The sequence below is a fragment of the Spodoptera frugiperda genome, chromosome 7, assembly GCF_023101765.2.
Source record: "Spodoptera frugiperda isolate SF20-4 chromosome 7, AGI-APGP_CSIRO_Sfru_2.0, whole genome shotgun sequence".
Lineage (NCBI taxonomy): Eukaryota > Metazoa > Arthropoda > Insecta > Lepidoptera > Noctuidae > Spodoptera > Spodoptera frugiperda.
In genome coordinates, this window is record NC_064218.1 from 5427931 (window position 1) to 5450904 (window position 22974).

A 22974-nucleotide genomic window follows, 5' to 3' on the forward strand; every position below is an offset into this window, starting at 1 on the left:
AATAAAAATGAATTATTTTCTTTGATTATTGTTTTAAACATTAAACATTACTATCCACAGAGTATGAAAAAAAAGTCCGCATCGACGTCAATGGGGAAAGTAACCAGAATACTGTCAGCATTGCCAAATTGTATGGCAATGTTATTAGACTGCAAGGTTGGACAACTGACTACAGCGAAACGTGTCGCAGGTTCGATTCCTGCACGCAACAATTCTTTGTGTGATCCACAAATTGTTGTTTTGGGTGTCATGTGTATGGGAACTAGTAGGGGAAAGTGGGGGAAACACGAACACCTAAGGGAAAATATAAATAAAACAGTGGAATCAAATCACAGAGTTTCTTTAATTATTAAATTATAAACTTTACTTATCTAGCTAACGTATTACTAATCAACATCATTATTTTTTTAAATAAAATATAACAAAATGACCGAAAAACAAAACCCTTAGTGTTCGGTTTTACCCAACTGATGTCGGGTAAAGCCGAACACCAAGTGGGGTAATCACGTACTAACATTACTAAGGTAAATTGTAGTTTTTGGAACACAAGTATTTGCTGCTCTGCCAATGCTGAGTTTCTTGGTTTGAACATCGACCATAGCCTTTTTGAGATCCTCTAAACTGTATTTAGTTTCAGTTTTTCTTTTATAATTACGGGGCATCTGAAACAATTTATTTGATGTTTAGCATTATCAAAATCACCCGACAACATAATTTAGTGCCACAAAGAAATCAACATAGACTGGAAAACACTATAACCTATTTGCCAGTGGCTAGTTGGAAAAAAAATATGAACAGGGAACTAACAAAAAAAGGAGAGAGGAGTAATGCCGAACGTTCGAGATTACCCGACATGCAGCGTTCGCCTTTACCCCACCGGGTCGAAAAAAATTAAATGGAAAAAATATTTTAAGTTATAAAACTTTTACCAAATGCGTCACTGTCATTTGAATGGTTTAGTATGTAAGTTTCCCACTATGCAAAAGTTAAATAACTATTCTCAATAGAAATAAAGCTACACCAAGTTCAATTTATCAAAAAATTATATCGAAAACATTGAAAATATTAAAATTGACATACCTTGAAAAGTACGTGCGTCCGCGTCTCCCGTGTCGTTGACTGGCGCTGGTGGTGGCGTGATCTTTGAGTTACCGGCGAGTGATATACGGCTATATCTTTCTAACATATTAAAACTATTGGGTTCGGGTTTACCCCGCGTTCGCGTTTACCCCACTTTCCCCTATGTTTGTAAACACTCCCACGACACAGGAGAAATTGCTACTACGTTGTCCCAAGTTTATAAAAAAAAAATCTTAACATCTGGCCGAGGAATAGACCAGCTCTCTGATGATGACATAGGTCGACCAGGCATTTATTATATTTTTAAATAAACTATGTGCACTTGGATTTCACTGACCTTGAGTGTCAAGCCCAGACGGCACAAAAATGTAATATTTGCACCATTTCTATAGCGGCAGCTGCCGAACTATTACAACCCGCCGTTACTGGAAGATGAGAATGCGCAAGAGTATCGCAGTGCGCGTCCCATAACAGACCAAAATACTTTATGACTGAAACGACGATTATTATTGTATAAAAATATTATATATTTAAACATTTTCATGTACAATATTGTTAAATGTGTCTTATGTCATTATTGATTAGCAATAATGCCTGAAGGAAGAAATTCATTAAGGAATATGCAGTAACGGAGGATCAATTCGCCCCTTCCCAATCCCCCAACAACCCCTAAATTAACTAACCTAACCCCCGAAAGGCCGGCAACGCACTTATAACGCCTCTGGTGTTTCAAGTGTCCTTGGGCGGCGGCGATTGCTTACTATCAGGTGATACTTTAGAGTAAGCTCTAAAGTCAACATTTTGTAAGACTAGGTAAGTCTAGTAGTATAAGGTAAGACTAGGTAAGCCTAGTCTTACCTTATATGTATCCATGGCACTCTCTATGGATAGATATTATTCCCAAGAAAATATCGAAAAACGGAGTTTTATACTTAAACGTATTCGAGGTACTATTTACATATTTTTGTTACCTGTTATCTGCCAAAGTAACCCCATCTGAATTTCATAGTCCCTGATCGTTCTTACCTAAGTTGTGTCTTGTTAGACAGACTGGCTATCGTGATCGAAATCGATCGAGATCGAGATTTATATGTTTAGGGGTTGAGACTAGACGTGGCTAGACGTGGACGCATCACTAGGTGAACCGACGACATCGATCATCGATATCATTTCAAAGCTGGGACATCAAGTGTCAACTGATCATTTAATGAAATGAAGAAATGGAGTATTGTTATGTTGCTGATCTTGGTAATTGTTTCTTTTTTTATATCTTAAAGGTCAGTGCGAAACAAATGTATGGAGTTTAGGCCCACCCCTTATCGCACGATCTCCGGAGAGGCGGCTACCCTCCTTGCCGGACTACCGCCATGGGATTTGGAGGCGAAGGTGCTCGCGCGCGTCTTCAGTTTGCGCGCCGACGCGCGTCGCCGGGGCGAAACTCCACTGCCGCGCCAGATAAGAGCGTGGCGGGATGAGCTCCGGCGCGATCTCATGGCGGAATGGCAGCAACGACTGTCGCAACCGAGGGCTGGGCTCGCTGTCATTGCAGCGGTAAGTCCCCTCTTTGAGGAGTGGCTTGAGAGGCGCCACGGCGTCCTCACCTACCACCTGACGCAGGTGCTTACCGGACATGGGAGTTTCGGTAGGTTCCTGTTTCTGATTGGGCGGGAGGAAACGCCCGGGTGTCATCACTGCGAGGACCGCCCGGAGGATACGGTGGAGCATACGGTCGCGGTGTGCCCTGCATGGGCTGGGCACCGCCGTGTCCTCAGGGATGTGGTCGGCGACGGATGATGGTGCGGAGCGAGGGGGACTGGGATGCCGTCTCCTCCTTCTGCGAAGCAGTCATGCTAGCTAAGGAGGAGGCGGGACGCGTGAGAGAACAAACCTCCTCACGCCCCAGCCGTCGCGAGAGACACTCCGGGCGTCGGGGATCGCGAGACGATCTCAGGCCACCGTAAGTGCGGGCCTCCGGACGGCGAGCAAGGGTAGCTCACCCCCCGAACAGAACCAGACCCGTGCGTGCGGCGCGTCGCGTTCCGCGCGCGCCTTAAAGAGCCATCAGACCACCACAGATGGGGCCCAGTAGGGCTGATGCCTGATCCGGAGCTGCGGACTACCTAGCGGGTTTACCGGGGCTCCGGTTCGAAAAGCAGGAGTAGGAACGGGGTGGTTTTTAGTCAGTAAGAGTCTAACACTCCCTCTCGCCTCGCCCAAGGTGAGAAAAGTGATTGGTCGACTTTCCCCCTCAAAAATAAGGCCCACCCCTTAATAACGACATGAGATATACTATTTGGATGGGGCTTTTTAAATGGAACAATAGTTACAAATAAATATATGATCAAATGTTTGTTATTTAGAACCTACGACGTCTTGAAGTCACCGCAGTCATTTTTTTTTTGAGGCCGGAAAATCTTCCAATGAATTCTCCCGCCTTGGGAGGGAGTGTCAGACTCTTACTGACTAAAAACCACCCCGTTCCTACTCCTGCTTTTCGAACCGGAGCCCCGGTAAACCCGCTAGGTAGTCCGCAGCTCCGGATCCGCAAAACATATTACATTTTGTATATTAAATTGTGTTAAGTAAATAGTAACTATATTGCAATATGGGTTGAGTGATCATAAGTTCTACGACCATAAGAACATAAGTGCCTAGTGCTAAGGAAAGATCTCTTCTCACCCGGAGAAGGCATGCATGAGAAGCGGGCGATTTAACCTGCAAGCCAGTACGAGTTCGTTAACCGAATATGTGAACATAAACTTAATAGTTAAGTAAAATATTCTTATTATTAATGTAAAAAAAATTAAATTGCAGGTTATGTCCTTAAAATTATCTCTTGGACAAGGTGAAGGGGACGATGTGAAAAAAGAGGTGCAGAATCACATTGTGGGTATGATAAAAGAACAAATAAACGAAATTTTTGCTGGTATTGGAAATTCAATAAAGGGTTTCTTTAGTAGTATTGGAAACTTATTCAAATTTGGCAAATCTTAGACTGAAACATAATGAAATCATGAAAAGAAGCTGGATGAAGCAAATCAATTTTATTTGCTGGAAAAGTGGAATATTACAGATAATACAATATTTTTGAGATCCCCACATATTATCAGGTCAGGCATCCAAATATTCATATACATTAAGGAAGTTATCGTATTTTTGAAAACCAAACGCTAGTTTCACCTGGTGACTAATAAAATGGGACCCCCGTAGACATTAATCCAAAATGACAACATTAAATAGAATACCTAAGTACATAAAATTAAAATACTGTTTGTTTATTTCTTGATGTTTTTAAATATATTTTTAATGTAATTTTTTTTTTAATGTTCGAGAAATGAGCAGACGTTTCGACGAGATCACCTGATGGTATGCAATTGCCGCCGCTCATGCACACCTGAAACACTAAAGGTGTTACGTTACCAACCTTTTGGGTTTTTTTTTTTTTTTTTTTTTTTTTTTAGGGTGGAAAATCATCCAATGACTTCTCCCGCCTTGGGCGAGGCGAGAGGGAGTGTCAGACTCTTACTGACTAAAAACCACCCCGTTCCTACTCCTGCCCGTCGAGCCGGAGCCCCGGTAAACCCGCTAGGTAGTCCGCAGCTCCGGATTAGGCATCAGCCCTACTGGGCCCCATCTGTGGTGGTCTGATGGCTCTTTGAGGCGCGCGCAGAACGCGACGCGCCGCACGCACGGGTCTGGTTCTGGTCGGGCGGCGAGCTACCCTTGCTCACCGTCCGCAGACCCGCACTTACGGTGGCCGGAGATCGTCGCGCGATCCCCGACGCCCGGAGTGTCTCTCGCGACGGCTGGGGCGTGAGGAGGTTCGTTCTCTCACGCGCCCCGCCTCCTCCTTAGCTAGCATGACTGCTTCGCAGAAGGAGGAGACGGCATCCCAGTCCCCCTCGCTCCGCACCATGGCTTGTATCAGTGCCGGACGCGAGAGGGCGCCGTCGCCGACCACATCCCTGAGGACACGGCGGTGCTCAGCCCACGCAGGGCAGACCGCAAGCGTATGTTCCACCGTGTCCTCCGGGCGGTCTTCGCAGTGATGACACCCGGGCGTTTCCTCCCGCCCAATCAGAAACAGGAACCTACCGAAGCTTCCATGTCCGGTAAGCACCTGCGTCAGGCGGTAGGTGAGGACGCCGTGGCGCCTCTCTAGCCACTCCTCAAAGAGGGGACTTACCGCTGCAATGACAGCGAGCCCAGCCCTTGGTTGCGACAGTCGCTGCTGCCATTCCGCCATGAGATCGCGCCGGAGCTCATCCCGCCACGCATTAATCTGGCGCGGCAGTGGAGTTTCGCCCCGGCGACGCGCGTCGGCGCGCAAACTAAAGACGCGCGCGAGCACCTTCGCCTCCAAATCCCACGGCGGGAGTCCGGCAAGGAGGTTGGCCGCCTCTCCGGAGATCGTGCGATATCCGCGGATCACTCGAATGGCCATGACCCTCTGGGACGTGAGCAGCGCCCGAGCTGGCCGCCGCATCAGGTTCGGCGCCCACACAGGGGCTCCGTAGAGGGCCATGGATCGCACGATCCCCGCGTACAACCTCCGGCAGGAGGCGTTTGGCCCCCGAGGTTAGGCAGGAGCCGCTTAAGCGCAGCCCCCGTCTGTTCCAACTTAGGAGCCAAACGTCGGAAATGCTCCACGAAGTTCCATCGACTGTCGAGGACGAGTCCTAGGTACTTCATCGTCGTCTCGACGCCGATGGTAACCCCTCCTGCCGTTATTTGGGACCCGTCCGGAGGTAACCTTTTGGGGGTTAGGATATTAATGATTGTTGGGGAATCGGACTTGGAAAAGGCGGAATTGGGCCTCCGGTAACCTCACTCACGCAACGAAACACAACGTAAGGCTCATTTCACGTCGGTTTTCGGTGAGGCCTTGGTACACTAACGTATAAAAATTTTTCAATGGCCAGCCATTTAACATTAACTATAATAATAAAGAAATCGCAGTAAGGAACGTTTGACTTGGCACGAGTTTATCTATACTTATATGTATATGTATCTGAAGCAATATTAAGTATTTTGCGGTCTGTATCCCAATCTATTTGTCATTGGTAGGTGTGGTGGGATACTCATTGAGTTTAGGTAAGTAGCAGCACTCGAAGAGTAGCATCCGAGGGCTAAGCCCGCTGTCATTGCAGCATTATCCGCAGTTCAGTCCTCTCTTTGAGAAGTAGCTTGAGAGACGCTACGGCCTCCTCACCTACCGTCTGACGCAGGTGCTTACCGGATTACTGGGGCACTGGAATGCAATCTCCGTCTGCGAAGCAGTCATGCCAGCTAAGGAGGAGGCGGGGCGTGTGAGGAACGAACCTTCTCAGATCCCAGCCGTCCCAGGAGACACTCCGTGCGTCGGATCACGCGACTATCTCCGGCCACCATAAGTGATGATTTTCTGCTCATACTTAGCAGACCACAAAATTTTATTTGACAACTCCTGACAAAAATGTCTAAGCAGTTATGTGACGACATAACATAATATGTCGGACTTATAAGTTAGGAACTTCTTATATTAAATTATCCAATGTAGCTATAATTATCCAAGACTTCTTTGATCCCATCTTATTAGTCGAGGCTAAATGATTTACATAATTATATTCAAGGTTAGATCTTGGTTTCGAGCAAGTTTTGAGTTGTTCAGACTTTGGAAAGGTATTTCGTGTTTGGTAACAAATCTTAGAGCAAAGACGTAGGATTTTCGAATTTTTATCCCGAGAACGGGAACAACGTCGTTTAAAACTCGGCAGTTTCTATTTTCTAAACTACTGTATTTTCTTGGTTTAGCTGAACTTTATGAACATATTTATTGCTTTTAATTTTAAGGTAATTTTATAATAAAACAACAAATTATCATTTACTATTTATTACTAGAAATCCTTGTACGGTAGATATAACATGTACAATTCAATCTATGAAATATTAATATTTTTTGACAATAAGCTTGAAGATCTGTCAAATAAAGTTACTGACCACCAAACCAGTTGGGTAAGTTATTGAACCAGGCACTGGCACCTTGCATCCAGTTTGGAGAGTTATTGGCTGGGAATATCTGGCCAAAGTTATCAAATATGGCGCTCACATCTAGTGGAGACTTGGTGGAAGAGCTGCTGGGTGGTGGGGTCTCGCTGGTTGCAGGGTCCGAAGGTGTTGTGGACGCATCATCGTCATCCCGCTTAATTCTTGCTGAATGGATGGACCCGACCAAACAGACGAAGAGAAAAGTGCTCAATATGTTTACCTGTAACAATTTAGATAAGGATGATATCATCTGCTGAAAAACGTTTACTAGGTATCGATTGTTGTTTGATATAGTTTATTAGACTATTATTGTAATTGACACGAAAATACACGAATTACACAGCTGGGCGATGTCTTACAGCTAAAAGTCACGGAAAGAGGATTAAAACTACAGCGAGTCTCAGGACTCAGTCAGTCTTGTGAGTATGGGCTGTTTTTGATAGCGAGGCGAGCGGACGAGATGCGAGACAGTATTTAGATGGGGTGTCTTATCCAGTATCCTTCTATCTTGTCTTGTAATACTGTTTTCAACTTATGTCGTTTAATGGCGAGGAAAGTTAAATAACACAGCAATTATTATTAATGTAAGTTAAGTAATTATATTATGTTGTATGCAAGAAAAATGCTAATGTATTAAGCATTTTCCTTTTTTTTCAGGAGGGAGGTGTAGTGTCTCTTCTATATCGTAATCTTTGTAATCCTAAAAGTGTATAAATTAATTATATTACATTAAAAACGCAGTATATTCTGAGCTGTTAACCGTTTCATTTCACTCCTTACGCCTACCGTACTACATATGAATGGCAATTTTTCTTCACTGTGTTACGTACAACAGATTTTTTATTTTCCAACAGGGTACACCTGTTTGCACGTTTGTCTCAACTTATTATGTTGTAATATAAACCCTGCTTTTAAGCTGTATGATGATTGATAGGTGGGGTGTAGTAGGAGCCGATATTAACATCTGGTTTCTGATTAATGTATCAATCAAATATCGATTGAATTTTCGAAGATATAAAGTCCACTTCTATATTTTAACAGGAATATATCATCAATACAACTCTAGCAAGTTTAAATACTAAACGTCACCCTATGTTTTGTAAATGAAATCGTTCCGAAGGAAACGCAAATAAACTGCGGACTACCTAGCGGGATTACCGGGACTCTGAGTCAGTAAGAGACACTCCCTCTCGCCTTATCGAAGGCAGGAAAAAACATTGGATGATTTTCAATTCTTAAAAAAAGTAACAAATAAGTATTAAAATAAAAAAGCTAATTAGAATCCAGGGTCCATTTATCAGCAACTACAAACGCTCACAGATATATGAGAACGTTTTAAACTGAAGAGAAAAATGTTTGGTTTCTGTTAATTATATTACTAGTGTGAGGTTAATACTAAACTAAATACGAAGTGAAATCAGTTCTTACCTTAAAAGTCATTGTGGTGAGTCCTGTAAGGAAGGTACATCGTGTGCGAATTTATATAACATTCATATCTATTTTCTTGAACATAACAATAATTTATGAAGGCGGTTAGCTATCTAATTGACATGTTGATAAGAAACTTACTTCAATTTTCATGTCATACCAGTTAATTTGATGTCAGTGACTTTAATTTCCTGTTAAGTAAATGTATAATAGCTGAATAACTGCATTCGATTCGTCTTCAACCTGCATAAATACGACCATGTCTCTGCATTTCGATTGTAACTAAAGTGGTTGCTCATACGTCAGCGCAGGGAACAACGGGCACTAACCACATTAATCTCCCTCAATTCTCCTAATTCTCCTACTATTCTTTTTTTTTTTGAGGGTAGAAAATGATCCAATGACTTTTCCTGCCTCAGGCGAGGCGAGAGTGAGTGTTGAACTCTTATTGACTAAAAACCACCCCGTTACTACTCCTGCTTTTCGAGCCCGAGCCCCGGTAAACCGTACTTTGTGGAGCCAAGTACGGTTTACTGTGATGGTCTGATAGCTTTTTGAGATACAAATGGGTCTGGTTCTGGTCGGGCGACGAGCTACCCTTACTAAACTTATCGTCCGCAGACCCGCAATTGCCGAAGAAATAGCCAGTGTAATAGTATGCAGCGCAAAAGAATATCTGCAAGTTTTTTGATGGAAATAAGCCGGCAAACAAGAACGGATCATCTAAACACCACCGACACATACCCGAAATACCGGTGACGTTACAAGTGCATTATCGGCCTTTTGGGGGGTTAAAAATTTGAGGATTATTGGGGATTCGGAGATTGGAGAGGGGTAAGAGCTCTTACATATGAGCAGCTTGTTGCCATGAATACTATAACTGCACTCGGTGGCGTTGCTATGCGACAACAACCACAAGGATTGTGTCATGGATTCCAAAAATGTATTGAAAGTGACAAATTAAATTGGTAACAATTGATTGTTATGGGATATGGGAATGGATAAACATGGAGGATCGTAGTTATTTGACAATAACTGAGATTAGTCGACATAGGTGAGTCAGTTCAATTCATTGTAAGCGAAAGTATTGTTAATTTTTTTCTATATGATTTCCTTTTGAGACAAGACCATTCGTGTGTGCTGTTTGTTATAGATAAATTATAGATTATTCCGTGTTAAACTTTAAATTATCAGCAGATGGAAGTGACGTGAACTAGACAGTGCAGCGTTGTATATATCTCATGATTCCTGCTGATCACCAACAATCTAAATAACATTTCAAAGCTGGGACATCAAGTGTCAACTGATCATTTAATGAAATGAAGAAATGGAGTATTGTTATGTTGCTGATCTTGGTAATTGTTTTTTTTTTATATCTTAAAGGTCAGTGCGAAACAAATGTATGGAGTTTAGGCCCACCCCTTATCGCACGATCTCCGGAGAGGCGGCTACCCTCCTTGCCGGACTACCGCCATGGGATTTGGAGGCGAAGGTGCTCGCGCGCGTCTTCAGTTTGCACGCCGACGCGCGTCGCCGGGGCGAAACTCCACTGCCGCGCCAGATAAGAGCGTGGCGGGATGAGGTCCGGCGCGATCTCATGGCGGAATGGCAGCAACGACTGTCGCAACCGAGGGCTGGGCTCGCTGTCATTGCAGCGGTAAGTCCCCTCTTTGAGGAGTGGCTTGAGAGGCGCCACGGCGTCCTCACCTACCACCAGACGCAGGTGCTTACCGGACATGGGAGTTTCGGTAGGTTCCTGTTTCTGATTGGGCGGGAGGAAACGCCCGGGTGTCATCACTGCGAGGACCGCCCGGAGGATACGGTGGAGCATACGGTCGCGGTGTGCCCTGCATGGGCTGGGCACCGCCGTGTCCTCAGGGATGTGGTCGGCGACGGATGATGGTGCGGAGCGAGGGGGACTGGGATGCCGTCTCCTACTTCTGCGAAGCAGTCATGCTAGCTAAGGAGGAGGCGGGACGCGTGAGAGAACAAACCTCCTCACGCCCCAGCCGTCGCGAGAGACACTCCGGGCGTCGGGGATCGCGAGACGATCTCAGGCCACCGTAAGTGCGGGCCTCCGGACGGCGAGCAAGGGTAGCTCACCCCCCGAACAGAACCAGACCCGTGCGTGCGGCGCGTCGCGTTCCGCACGCGCCTTAAAGAGCCATCAGACCACCACAGATGGGGCCCAGTAGGGCTGATGCCTGATCCGGAGCTGCGGACTACCTAGTGGGTTTACCGGGGCTCCGGTTCGAAAATCAGGAGTAGGAACGGGGTGGTTTTTAGACAGTAAGAGTCTAACACTCCCTCTCGCCTCGCCCAAGGTGAGAAAAGTGATTGGTCGACTTTCCCCCCTCAAAAAATAAGGCCCACCCCTTAATAACGACATGAGATATACTATTTGGATGGGGCTTTTTAAATGGAACAATAGTTACGAATTAATATATGGTCAAATGTTTGTTATTTAGAACCTACGATGTCCTGAAGTCATCAGTGTTTTTTTAAACCGGAAAATCTTCTAATGACTTCTCCCGCCTTGGGAGGGAGTGTCAGACTCTTACTGACTAAAAACAACCCCGTTCCTACTCCTGCTTTTCGAACCGGAGCCTCGGTAAACCCGCTAGGTAGTCCGCAGCTCCGGATCCGCAAAACATATAACATTTTGTATATTTAATTGTGTTAAGTAAATAGTAACTATATTGCAATATGGGTTGAGTGGTCATAAGTACTACGATCATTAGGACTTAGGCTAATCCTAATAAACATAAGTGCTTAGTGCTAAGGAAAGATCTCTTCTCACCCGGAGAAGGCATGCATGCATGAGAAGCGGGCGATTTAACCTGTGAGCCAGTACGACTTCGTTAACCGAATATGTGAACATAAACTTAATAGTTAAATAAAATATTCTTATAATGTAAAAAAATTAAAATTGCAGGTAATGTCCTTAAAATTATCTCTAGGACAAGGTGAAGGGGACGACGTGAAAAAAGAGGTGCAGAATCACATTATGGGTTTGATAAAAGAACAAATAAACGAAATTTTTGCTGGTATTGGAAATTCAATAAAGGGTTTCTTTAGTAGTATTGGAAACTTTTTCAAATTTGGCAAAGAATGAAACATAATGAAATCATGAAAAGAAGCTGGATGAAGCAAATCAATTTTATTTGCTGGAAAAGTGGAATATTACACATAATAAAATATTTTTGAGATCCTCACATATTACCAGGTCAGGCATCCAAATATTCATATACATTAAGGAAGTTACCGTATTTTTGAAAACCTAGCTAGTTTCACCTGGTGACTAATAAAATGGGAGCCCCCGTAGACATTCATCCAAAATGACAACATTAAATTGAATACCTAAGTACATTAAATTAAAATACTGTTTGTTTATTTCTTGATGTTTTTAAATATATTTTTAATGTAAAAAATAAAAATCATTTTTTTTTTATGTATTAATCCGATAAATGAGCAGACGCCTCGACGAGATCACCTGATGGTATGCAATTGCCGCCGCTCATGCACACCTGAAACACTAGAGGTGTTACAGGTGCGTTACCAACCTTTTGGGGGTTAGGATATTAATGATTGTTGGGGAATCGGGCTTGGGAAAGGGGGAATTGGGCCTCCGGTAACCTCACTCACACAACGACACAACGCAAGCGTCATTTCACGCCGGTTTTCGGTGAGGCCTTGGTACACTAACGTATAAAAATTTTTCGATGGGCAGCCATTTAACATTAACTACAATAATAAAGAAATCGCAGTAAGGAACGTTTGACTCGGCACGAGTTTATCTATACTTATATGTATCTGAAGCAATATGAAGTAACACCGGTATTATCCGGTCTGTATCCCAATCTATTTGTCATTGGTAGGTGTGGTGGAATACTCATAAGTTTGAGGTTAGGTGAGTAGTAGCACTCATAGAGTAGCATCCGAGGGCTAAGCCCGCTGTCATTGCAGCATTATCCGCAGTTCAGTCCTCTCTTTGAGAAGTAGTTTGAGAGACGCTATGGCCTCCTCACCTACCGTCTGACACAGGTGCTTACCGGACATTACTGGGGCACTGGAATGCCATCACCTTCTGCGAAGCAGTCATGCCAGCTAAGGAGGAGGCGGGGCGTGTGAGGAACGAACCTTCTCAGACCCCTGCCGTCCCAGGAGACACTCCGTGTGTCGGATCACGCGACTATCTCCGACCACCATAAGTGATGATTTTCTGCTCATACTTAGCAGAAAACAACATTTTATTTGACAACTCCTGACAAAATTGTCTAAGCAGTTATGTGACGACATAACATAATATGTCGGACTTATAAGTTAGGAACTTCTTAAATTAAATTATCCAACGTAGCTATAATTTTCCAAGACTTCTTTGATCCCATCTTATTAGTCGAGTGGCTAAAAGATTTACATAATTATATTCAAGGTTAGATCTTGGTTTCGAGCAAGTTTTGAGTTGTTTGGCAGACTTTGGAAAGGTATTTCGTGTTTGGTAACAAATCTTAGAGCAAAGACGTAGGATTTTCGAATTTATATCCCGAGAACGGGAACAACGTCGTTTAAAACTCGGCAGTTTCTATTTTCTAAACTACTGTATTTTCTTGGTTTAGCTGAACTTTAATGCTTTTATTGCTTTTAATTTTAAGGTAATTTTATAAAGATGTAACAAAATGTGATTTAATAAAACAACAAATTATCATTTACTATTTATTACTAGAAATGCTTGTACGGTAGATATAACATGTACAATTCAATCTATGAAATATCAATATTTTAAAATAAGCTTGAAAATCTGACAAATAAAGTTACTGACCACCAAACCAGTTGGGTAAGTTATTGAACCAGGCACTGGCACCTTGCATCCAGTTTGGAGAGTTATTGGCTGGGAATATCTGGCCAAAGTTATCAAATATGGCGCTCACATCTAGTGGAGACTTGGTGGAAGAGCTGCTGGGTGGTGGGGTCTCGCTGGTTGCAGGGTCCGAAGGTGTTGTGGACACATCATCATCGTCCCGCTTAATTCTTGCTGAATGGATGGACCCGAATAAACAGACGAAGAGAAAAGCGCTCAATAAGTTTACCTGTAACAATTTAGTTAAGGATTATCATCTGCTGAAAAACGTTTACTAGGTATCGATTGTTGTTCGATATAGTTTATAGGCTATTTTTGTAATTGAGACGAAAATACACGAATTACACAGCTGGGCGACAGCTAAAAGTCACGGAAAGAGGATTAAAACTACAGCGAGTCTCAGGACTCAGTCAGTCTTGTGAGTATGGGCTGTTTTTGCTAGCGAGGCGAGCGGACGAGACGTAAGAGAGTATTTAGATAGGGGTGTCTTATCCAGTATCCTTCTATCTTGTCTTGTAATACAATTTTTAACTTATCTCGTTTAATGGCGGGCAAAAAAAAATAACACAGCAATTATTATTAATGTAAGTTAAGTAATTATATTATGTTGTATGCAAGAAAAATGAGCGCGGTATTAAGCATTTTGCTTTTTTTTTCAGGAGGGAGGTGTAGTGTCTCTTCTATATAGCAATCTTTGTAATCCTAATAGTGTATAAATTAATTATATTGCATTAAAAAACGCAGTATATTCTGAGCTGTAAACCGTTTCATTTCGCTCCTTACGCCTACCGTACATATGAATGGCAATTTTTCTTCACTGAGTAACGTTCAACAGATTTTTTATTTTCCAACAGGGTACACCTGTTTGCACGTTTGTCTCAACTTATTATGTTGTAATATAAACCCTGCTTTTAAGCTGTATAGTGATTGATAGGTGGGGTGTAGTAGGAGCCGATTTTAACACCTGGTTTCTGATTAATGTATCAATCAAATATCGATTGAATTGTCGAAGATATAAAGTCCACTTCTATATTTTAACAGGAACATATCATCAATACAACTCTAGCAAGTTTAAATACTAAACATCACCCTATGTTTTGTAAATGAAATCGTTCCGAAGGAAACACAAATAAACTGCGGACTACCTAGCGGGATTACCGGGACTCTGGCTCGAAAAGCAGGATCAGGAACGGGGTGGTTTTTAATCAGTAAGAGACACTCCCTCTCGCCTTATCCAAGGCAGGAAAAGACATTGGATGATTTTCAATTCTTAAAAAAAAGCAACAAATAAGTACTGAAATAAAACAGCTAAATAGTTCATTTATGCATGATAAGCCTTTCAGAATCCAGGGTCCATTTATCAGAAACCAGAAACGCTCACAGATATACGAGAATGTTATAAACTGTAGAGAAAAATGCATGGTTTCTGTTAATTACTAGTGTGAGGTTAATACTAAACTAAATACGAAGTGAAATGAGTTCTTACCTTAAAAGTCATTGTGGTGAGTCCTGTAAGGAAGGTTCTTCGTGTGCGAATTTATATAACATTCATATCTATTTTCTTGAACATAACAATAATTTACGAACGCAGTTAGCTATCTAATTGACATGTTGATAAGAAACTTACTTCAATTTTCATGTCATACCAGTTAATTTGATGTCAGTGACTTTAATTTCCTGTTAAGTAAATGTATAATAGCTGAATAACTGCATTCGATTCGTCTTCAACCTGCATAAATACGACCATTTCTCTGCATTTCAATTGTAACGAAAGTGGTTGCTCATACGTCAGCGCAGGAAACATCGGGCACTAACCACATAAATCTCCCTCAATTCCCGCAATCCTCCTACTAATCTTTTTTTTTTTTGAGGGGAGAAAATTATCCAATGGCTTTTCCCGCCTCTGGCGAGGCGAGAGTGAGTTTTGAACTCTTATTGACTAAAAACCACCCCGTTCCTACTCCTGCTTTTCGAGCCGGATCCCCGGTAAACCGTACTTGGTGGAGCCAAGTACGGTTTACTGTGATGGTCTGATAGCTTTTTGAGATACAAATGGGTCTGGTTCTGGTCGGGCGACGCTACCCTTACTTGTCGTCCGCAGACCCGCAATTGCCGAAGAAATAGCCAGTGTAATAGTATGCAGCGCAAAAGAATATCTGCAAGTTTTTTGATGGAAATAAGCCGGCAAACAAGGAGGGATCATCTAAACACCACCGACACATACCCGAAATACCGGTGACGTTACAAGTGCATTGTCGGCCTTTTGGGGGTTAAAATTTTGAGGATTATTGGGGATTCGGAGATTGGAGAGGGGTAAGAGCTCTTACATATGAGCAGCTTGTTGCCATGAATACTATAACTGCACTCGGTGGCGTTGCTATGCGACAACAACCACAAGGACTGTGCCATGGATTCCAAAAATGTATTGAAAGTGACAAATTAAATTGATCACAATTGATTGTTATTTGTTTAGTTATTAGTAGTACAGAAGGGAATGGATAAACATGGAGGATCGTAGTTATTTGACAATAACTGAGATTAGTCGACATAGGTGAGTCAGTTCAATTCATTGTAAGCGAAAGTATTGCTAATTATTTTCTATATGATTTCCTTTTGAGACAAGACCATTCGTGCGTGCTGTTTGTTATAGATAAATTATGGATTATTCCGTGTTAAACTTTAAATTATCAGCAGATGGAAGTGACGTGAACTAGACAGTGCAGCGTTGTATATATCTCATGATTCCTGCTGATCACCAACAATCTAAATAACATTTCAAAGCTGGGACATCAAGTGTCAACTGATCATTTAATGAAATGAAGAAATGGAGTATTGTTATGTTGCTGATCTTGGTAATTGATTTTTTTATATCTTAAAGGTCAGTGCGAAACGAATGTCTAGGCCCACCTCTTAATAACGACATTTGAGATACGTTAGATTTTAAGGTACCGAGATTAGTTTTTGGATGGGTGGCAATTTTTCATTGAGTAGGTATTAACAGAGGTTGTGGGGATGTAAATAATGAAATGTTCATTTTATAAATAAGTGTGCTACGATCAGTGTGATTGCTTACATTGGGAAGACTTTTTAAAAATATCATATATACCTATGCACTATGACACCGAAACCTTGACAAACATTTGACCTGAGTCTTAAATACTAAGTTTTATTCTGCATAAGAATATCTACCCACCCATTCCTATTGAGTGGTGGGCGTTTAGTAGTAAATAAAAATAGTTTATTAAAGCATTCTTATAATTAAAGTAAAACAATTGCATTTGCAGGTTATGCTCTTTAAATTATCTCTAGCTGATTCAAGCGTGGAGAATGAATTGAAAGACCAGATGAGAGCAATGGCAAAAGAATACGTGAACAAGGTAAAACAAGATGTAAAAGATTATTTTAATAATATTAAAGATCAAATATTGAACTTCTTTAAAAGTATTGGAAACTTTTTCGTGGGCGCATGGAGAAAAGTTACAGGCAAAAAGCCTGATGAATAATGATGATATGAAACGAATATGGACGAATGAGACGACAGAACTTCGGAAGTTTCTTGATGACGTTTGTATTATGTACAACCATGCACTCGAGATTGCAATTCAAATGCAAAGGATTTTTTACTATTTTGTATTATATTTATAAAATAACATGTCCAATCTATACTAATATTATAAAGCTGAAGAGTTTGTTTGATTGTTTGTTTGTTTGTTTGAACGCGCTAATCTCAGGAACTACGGGTCCAAATTGAATAATTCTTTGTGTATTGGATAGTGCATTTATCGAGGAAGGTTATAAAACATCTCGCTGTAACCAATAGGAGCCGAAAGAAGCGGGTGAAACCGCGCGGAAGTAGCTAGTGATATAATATAATCAAGAAAAAGGTGTCGATTGATTATAAGGGCTCAGAATGTGACACATAAAATGTGGACAACTGTCCACGTATTTATAGTAGGGGAGGTAGCGCTATTTTTAAAGAGTGATTTTATACCTGGTACCTATATCGTGCGTTAATGTGCCGTTTTTTTAATGGAATGTGGTTTAGTTAAGCTATTGACACCGTTTTACTTATATCATTTGGTACTGGTTACCTAATAGTTATAAATAATATAAGAATAATGAATTATAATAAACAAGAAATATTTATAAATGCTTTCTCTTGTTTATTTATTTTGAGGTTTGTAATCCCGTGCCGTACACATATTTTGGTCAAATATGATTGATTTTTAGAAGTAATCCAACAAATATAAGTTTTTAAACTGACATAGTCACTAACACTAGAATTGGAAGTTCGGGATATTTACCATGTTTATCCGTGATCATGGCGCTTGCAACAGTGCCGAAATATCGGAAACTCATTAAAATTGAAAATCATGGTAAATATCTCGCTGTAACTTCCAATCTAGACACACGGCAGTGTGTCCGCCAAGTTCGAGCAAAAAACCGACACACCGGCCGTGGGTTATATTACACGAACCATTTCGAGCCAAGTTCGACCCACCTATAACTCAAAATCCATTTTATCTACGCATATGAAATTTCTAGTATCTGTCGAGATCTACTTACTTATCTAAAATACAAAATTTCATTAATGTACCTATTGTAGATCTTGAGATATTGACGTCAGAAAATCGCTATTTTTACTATACACTCACTGACTGACTGACTCACTCACTCACTCACTCACTCATCAAAAACATAGACCACTTCCAATGGTCGTATTGACTTGAAATTTGGCATGGAGGTAGGTCTTTAGGTCAAGGTAAAGGAAAAAATCTGAAAATGGCCAAGTGTGAGTCGGTTTTAAAAATAATGAAGGTGTAAATTCATACCCCTAAGGAACTAAAACAAAAAAATTATCTATATCTTCCAATGGTCGTACCGACCTAAAATTCGTTACGAAGGTTTGTATTTAGTCAAAGTAAAGTAAAATAAGAAAAAAAGAAAATAACCTTACAAAAATAAATTACAAAAAATGAAATCCCACCCAAAACATAAATGTGAAAGGCTGCCAAGTTCGATAATATTGGAATGCTTCGCCTATAAAAGAAGTGAGATCTAAATAAGTACCAAGTTCCATACACAGACCTCAGTTAAAAATGATATAACTTGGCAAGTTTTAATAGAAAATTATATACTTGACTCATTGCGTTTAGTAGGTTTATAACAAAGTGTGTGAAAACTTGCCAACTTGTTATATCATTTTTAACTGAAGTCTGTGTATGGAACTTGGTACTTATTTAGATCTCACTTCTTTTATAGGCGAAGCATTCCAATATTATCGAACTTGGCAGCCTTTCACATTTATGTTTTGGGTGGGATTCTAGTAATCCTACAAATTTTATAAATGCGAAATTTTGTGAGGATGGATGTATGTTTGTTACCCATCCACAAAAAAAACTACCGGTCGGATTTGGATGATAAAAAAAAACTGTAATATTTGTTATTCTGATGAATAACACATATTACACATACGCCACAATTTATAATGATTTTATATAAGTTTGGTCATAATATAATGATACGTGTCAAGTATATAAGTATGTCGATAGACTGCCTCGTCTGGCTGCGGTTGCAAATGCGACTGCTGGGCAAGGGGTCCCGGGTTCGATTCCCGGGTCAGGCGAAGTACTAATGGGCTTTTTTCGGTTTTTCGAAAATTTCTCAGTAGTAGCACGGAGTCTGAAAATGTGCCCGGTATATGGCAATAGGCTCACCACAATACATGGGACTTACAAGATAAATTGTGAAAAGTGGGTGTACATTGTACGTACCGTCACAATATTTTTTCTTAAGTTTTCTAAATCCTTACGGTTGTTTATTCGAATATGAGTACATTCATTCTTTTTAAGATAAATAATTCCATTTGCGGTTCAACAAAAGCATAATAATTATAGTCATGACGACATGCAGACGGATCACCTGATGGTAAGCGATCAGCGCCGCCCATAGTCACCCACAACACCAGAGGAGTCACAGATGCGTTGCCGGCTTTTCAAAAAGGAATACGCTCTTTTTTTGAAGGTTTGAAGGTCGTATCGGTTTGTATTCTACAGTTTGTTTCAAAGTTTTTTGAGAAACGCATAGTTGTGGCCTGCCAACCATCTATATGATGGGGATGGAAGTGCTGTCGTGTAGGTCGATGGCGAAAAGACGCGGTAGGTACCAGACCAAACAATTCCTGAGAGCATTTTCCGTAATATAAGTAATAGAGATTCCACAACGAAGCTACATCTCTAAAATAGTTTGACTCCAATGAGGAATATTTCTTAGACGCTGTAAGTTAGTTTTTAAATAGTTTTTGATTTTTGCAGTAAAGGTTTCGCATAAATAAGTGCAATGGATTTTCCTGGTATTTGTGGAAAGTGGATTTTTATACAAACACAGACATAACTCGTCCACTTTCGACCCCTAGTTCACGTTGAACGCACAAACTACTAAATACAACATTTAGAAACTTTTTTAATGGACCTCAAATTAAGGAACTTCTCAAGACATTACTGTTTACTGATTATTCGAAGACACGTGAATTGATTTAGATATTTATTTATTTGTTAGAAAGGGTATACCTCACAGGTGGTCACCAAACCAGAAACCTTTAACAACATTTAAAAAATGTAGGGTCACCTAGTGCGTTTTCTTTATTAAATATTTAAAAGCACTACAATTTGCTAAAGGTGTGGAGTCGATCCGAAGACAGGGCGACTCGAGGAAACTCCTCTAAAATTTACCTAATGAGCCCTTGTTTGGGCTTGAATTATTAGTATTGATAAGAACTTTACACGTAAATGTAGCATGATTATCATCATGGGTCTGATGCTGAAGTAGGACAGAAAAGGGGGGCGAATTAAAACTTTTTACTAAACTACTTAAAAAAAGAACTTTGCCCACACACTGTTTATTTTCTGTGTCGTGGGTGCGTTTAAAAACCTACAATTTTACAAACACATGGCACCCAGACACAAAATAAAAATTGGGCTGCACGGTGGCTAAAGGGGAAAAAAATTAAAATGGCGCGCGCCTTAAAGAACCAGACCACCATAGATGGGGTCCAGTAGGGCTGATGCCCGATCCGGAGCTGCGGACAACAAACAGGTCACCGGGGCTCCGGCTTACTTTTAGGCTCTTACTGTCTAAAAGTAATCTCGCCTCAGCCAAGGCGTAAGATCAATTTGAGATCAATTTCATGGAAATATCATATTAGGTGATCAGTTAATAAAACAACAAATTATCATTTACTATTTATTACAAGAAATCCTTGTATGGTGGATATAATACGTACAAATCAACCTTCTTCAATATATGAAAATTCAATAAATGTTTAGATCTGACAAATAAAGTTACTGACCACCAAACCAGTTGGGTAAGTTATTGAACCAGGAACTGGCACCTTGCATCCAATTTGGAGAGTTATTGGCTGGGAATATCTGGCCAAAGTTATCAAATATGGCGCTCACATCTAGTGGAGACTTGGTGGAAGAGCTGCTGGGTGGTGGGGTCTCGCTGGTTGCAGGGTCCGAAGGTGTTGTGGACACATCATCATCCCGCTTAATTCTTGCTGAATGGATGGACCCGACCAAACAGACGAAGAGAAAAGCGCTCAATATGTTTACCTGTAAAAATTTACAGAAAAACGTTACTAGTTTTGAAACTGACATGGTCACTAGTTACATCATTAGAACTTAAAACGGGATATATAGTACATATACCATGTTTATTAGTTTAATGAGTTTCCGATATTTCGGCACTGTTGCAAGCGCCATGATCACGGATGAACTTTGTTTTGAGGGGAGAAAATTATCCAATGACTTCTCGTGTCTTGGGCGAGGCGAGAGGGAGTGTCAGACTCCTACTGACTAAAAACCACCCCGTTCCTACTCCTGCTTTTCGAGCCGGAGCCCCAGTAAACCCGCTAGGTAGTCCGCAGCTCTGGATCAGTCATCAGCCCTACTGGGCCCATCTGTGGTGGTCTGATGGCTCTTTGAGGCGCGCGTAGAACGCGACGCGTCACACGTGCGGGTCTGGTTCTAGTCGGGCAGCGAGGCAGAGTAGCTTGCCGTCCACAGACCCGCACTTACGGTGGCCGGAGATCGTCGCGCGATCCCCGACGCCCGGAGTGTCTTTCGCGGCGGTTACGGCGTGAGGAGGCTCATTCCCTCACGCGCCCCGCCTCCTCCTTAGCTAGCTAAGGACATGACTGCTTAGCAGAAGGAAGAGACGGCGTCCTAGTCCCCCTCGCTCCGCACCATGGTTTGAACCAATGCCGAACGCGAGAGGTCGCCGTCGCCGACCACATCTCAGAGGACACGCCGGTGCTCAGCCCATGCAGGGCACTCCATGCTCCACCGTGTCCTCCCGGCGGTCCTCGCAGTGATGACACCCGGGCGTTTCCTCCCGCCCAATCAGAAACAGGAACCTACCAAATGTCATGTCCGGTAAGCACCTGCGTCAGGCGGTAGGTGGAGACGCCGTGACGCATCTCAAGCCACTCCTCAAAGAGGGGCCTTACGGCTGCAATGACAGCGAGCCCAATCACGGATGAACTGGAGTATATGCGGGTGGATGTTTATGAGCAGACAAATCGGTCTCCCCTCTTTTTTGATAGTTTTTGACCGATTTGTCTGCTCATTCTAATGATGTAACATTAACTAGGTATCGATAAAGGCCTCTTCAAACGGTGAGAGTTTGAAAAAAATTGTATCACGTTACTAGTGTGAGGTTAATACCAAATGAAATGAGTTCTTACCTTAAAAGTCATTGTGGTGAGTCCTGTAAGGAAGGTTCTTCGTGTGCGAATTTATATAACATTCATATCTATTTTCTTGAACATAACAATAATTTACGAAGGCGGTTAGCGATCTAATTGACATGTTGATAAGAAACTTACTTCAATTTACACGTCATACCAGTTGGTACCATACTTGATGTCAGTGACTCTACAATTTCCTGTTACCTTTTTTAAGGGGGAAAGTCATTCAATGACTTCTTTCGCCTTATACGCGGCGAGAGGGAGTGTCAGACTTTAACTGACTAAAAACCACCCCGTTCCTACTCCTGCTTTTCAAGCCGGAGCCCCGGTAAACCCGCCAGGCAGTCCGCAGCTCCGAAATTTCCTGATACCTACATGTCGAAACTTTTTAAGGTACTTATATAACAGCACTAAGAATAATATCTTTGTATATTTCATTTCGACTTCTGTATCACGCATCCGTAGCATATCGAGCAATCTGAATGACTACAACTACTCTCGGTAGCGTTGCTACGCAGACAATCACCGCAATGACTGTGTCATGTATTCCAAAAATGTATTAAAAATGACAATGCAAGTTGATTACATTACAATACAATTGATTTTTATTGTTATTTATTTAGTAGTATCTATAGAAGGAAATTGATAAACATTGATGATAATGGTAATTTGACAATAAGTGAAATGCCTAAACATGGACCTCACCATGGATGACTCATAATATTCAATGGAAATTGTTGTAGTTACCTACACCATAATAATATTGTCGCAGGCGAAATTATTGTTATACTTTTTCTCACAATTTTCTTTTGCGATGAAACCATTCGTGCGT

At 41.6% G+C, this 22974-nt stretch overlaps 1 protein-coding gene and 1 long non-coding RNA gene across 6 annotated transcripts; both read right to left on the minus strand.

Annotated features, from left to right (window-relative positions):
* Positions 1-324: 324 nt before the first annotated feature.
* On the minus strand, positions 325-1247 carry LOC126910861 (uncharacterized). The gene is made up of 2 exons (XR_007705441.1): positions 1081-1247; positions 325-662 (listed from the first exon to the last, which is right to left on the minus strand). It is a non-coding gene; the product is annotated as an uncharacterized LOC126910861 (long non-coding RNA).
* A 5689-nt stretch (positions 1248-6936) lies between these two features.
* LOC118266093 (uncharacterized) lies at positions 6937-22817 on the minus strand. Of its 5 annotated transcripts, none has more exons than XM_050694766.1 (2): positions 22140-22554; positions 6937-7327 (listed from the first exon to the last, which is right to left on the minus strand). In XM_050694766.1, exons 1-2 carry the CDS (start codon positions 22149-22151, stop codon positions 7052-7054), a joined length of 288 nt encoding a protein of 95 aa, XP_050550723.1. In that variant the 5' UTR covers positions 22152-22554; the 3' UTR covers positions 6937-7051. The 5 variants fall into 5 exon arrangements, with proteins under 5 accessions (XP_050550723.1, XP_050550722.1, XP_050550724.1 ...); XM_050694765.1 differs by lacking the exon at positions 22140-22554 and adding an exon at positions 21007-21644; XM_050694767.1 differs by lacking the exon at positions 22140-22554 and adding an exon at positions 8536-8586.
* Positions 22818-22974: the final 157 nt, after the last annotated feature.

Coding starts and splice junctions, on each gene's coding strand:
- LOC118266093 (XM_050694764.1), bottom strand. CDS start 21,156: ATGGCGCTTGCAACAGTGCCGAAATATCGGAAACTCATTAAACTAATA. Junction 21,007..21,102: donor TCATTAAACTAATAAACATG/GTATATGTACTA, acceptor AAATTTTTACAG/GTAAACATATTGAGCGCTTT.